General features: G+C 40.0%; 1 gene segment (V, D, J or C); it reads right to left on the bottom strand.

The window, feature by feature from the left end:
* Positions 1–808: 808 nt before the first annotated feature.
* Positions 809–1319, bottom strand: LOC110309724. The segment is given in 2 exon segments: positions 809–1143; positions 1257–1319. Coding segments are annotated over 2 exon segments (384 nt in total).
* Between the last annotated feature and the right edge of the window lie 968 nt (positions 1320–2287).

The raw sequence follows: 2287 nt of genomic DNA, 5'->3' as shown, positions 1-2287 counted from the left end.
AATAAACGTGTGCAGAAGGATCCTATTGTGGTGTCTTTCTTGCTGGCGAGTCAGGCGTCCCACAGGTAGGCTGGTAGGAAATGCTTCTGAGATCCTGCCAGGTATGGACACTAAAATTACAGGCAGAATGTGTTTTTTCTTCCATTGAGTGCTCACAATTGGACATGGAGGTGGGCTAGAAGAGGTGTGGAATGAGGACATCCACAGTAGAGAGGGAATCAGGGTCATCAGGATCAGTCTAGTATTCTGGTAATAGGGAAAAGAGGGAGGAGAGGCCAAGTGCATAGTCTCCTACAGCGCTGGAGCTGAGACTCAGGGGTGTTGGATTTAGAAGAGAGGTGAGGCATTGAAAATCTGATGATTGTCTACCTGTTCCAGCTTCTCTTTCTCCTTTCTTTTCTACCCATATTCCCTTATTAGAAATCATGAGATATGGAAGGGCTATATAGCCCTCTGATACCTGTCCTTCCATAGTATTAGTTACACATTATCAGGATGGCACCATTCATGGCATTTTTGGCCCTCTATGAAAAACTTGAGCCAGAGGTGAAATGCAACAATATGAAGAGAATGACTTGCATATGGAGAGGATGACAACTGACATTGTTTCCATGGCTTTCCTGTGAAATCACTGTGACCCTCCATGAGGAACTACAGATGTCCTATGACTTCAGCTTCCCCTATGAAAATCCAGATGTGGCTCAGACCACTTGTATGATTTTCATCAATCAGAGAAATAATGGGATACACAGTACAGACTGTGGGGATGCAAAGGTAGATGATCAGAAGTCAGTTTTCCTTTTGCTTCTCAGAGTTTGTGCTCAGCTCCCCCTATGGTTTCTATCACTGTGTCACCCAGAACACAGTAGTACACAGCCGAGTCTGACTTCTGCACTGAGGTTTTCTGCAAGTGGAAGGACGTGGTCCCTTTATCATATGTAGCTTCAAAACCTCTGCTGCTTCCCTTATTGTTGGCTGTTGTGACTTTCAAAAGGAGCTGTGGACCTTCTCCAGGATATTGGACATACCAGAAAAGAGTCGGGTACCCTGTGGTTGAATAGGTACAGTTTATAAATAGAAACTCCTCTTCTGAAAGGGTCACTTGACCTTTCATCTGGGTCACTGAATTTCCATGTGTCCTCTCTGGAGAAAGAATAGGATATTTGTGTCACATTAAAGTCAAAGCTCTTAATTATATTAATTAATTATTTTTTAGACATCTTAGAAGAGAGCAAATTCTAAGTCACTTTACTTACCAAGCATGAACAGCAGCATCACAGTCACTAAAGCTGGAGAAGTGTTCATCTTCAGAGTGGTATTCTCAACTCTTCACATGAAGAAATGATGAAATGACACCAAACAATGAACCTATGAAGCTTATAATTCACACAGGTCATGATCTTCTGTTAGGAAACTCCACCCCCTGGTGGACAGAGACTAAACTAGGGTCTCTTGCATGCCTCCCTCAGTCAGAAATCTCCTGTCTTCAACATCAATTGTAAGGCACATGTCAAAGGTTCCTTATCAATCTAAAGAACAGAAACAATGGCCATTAACATACTGACTGTCATCATTCTTAGGGTTCTACTTGACATGAAAGTGTTTTAGTAGAGCAACTGATGGGAATTCTGTTTTGGTCTTTTCCATATGATAAATTGAATGGCAAGAAGCAGATTTTACCAATTTATTTTCAATGATTCAAATTTAAGTGAGCTACTATGTGGGCCTTGAGTGATAGATCAGCATATAAAATCATGTATTGCTCTTTCAGAAAACCAAGGTTTGATTCCAGGATCCCACACAGTGATTCACGATCACTTGTAACTATGGCTCTATAGGAACTGACTCCTGTCCTCTGTGGAAACCAGGCACAAAAACAAACACAAATCCAGGCAAAATGTTACTACACATAAAATAGAACAAATAAGTTTTTAAATATTTCTTAAACTTTTTATGAAATAGATTAATTATGACCTGACCATATGAGTGTGTAATCATAAATATTTGCTCTTTTTACCTTGTAGAAATGAGAAATATGGATTTATGCAGCCCACTTAGGATGTCATTGGTGTCTTGAAACAATGTTTGCAGATTAATAGCACAGGACAGCCACAAAAAATAGAAACAATTGTAACTGGCATGTAGGACTCATAGGTTGTACCATACTTTGCATAATAGGATATTACCCTTTTTTTAATTTTTAATATTTTTATTACATATTTTCCTCAATTACATTTCCAATGCTATCCCAAAAGTCCCCCATAGCGCCCCCCACTTCCCTACCCAT

This window comes from Mus caroli, chromosome 14, assembly GCF_900094665.2.
Source record: "Mus caroli chromosome 14, CAROLI_EIJ_v1.1, whole genome shotgun sequence".
Lineage (NCBI taxonomy): Eukaryota > Metazoa > Chordata > Mammalia > Rodentia > Muridae > Mus > Mus caroli.
This window is presented reverse-complemented; position numbering and strand designations above follow the sequence as displayed.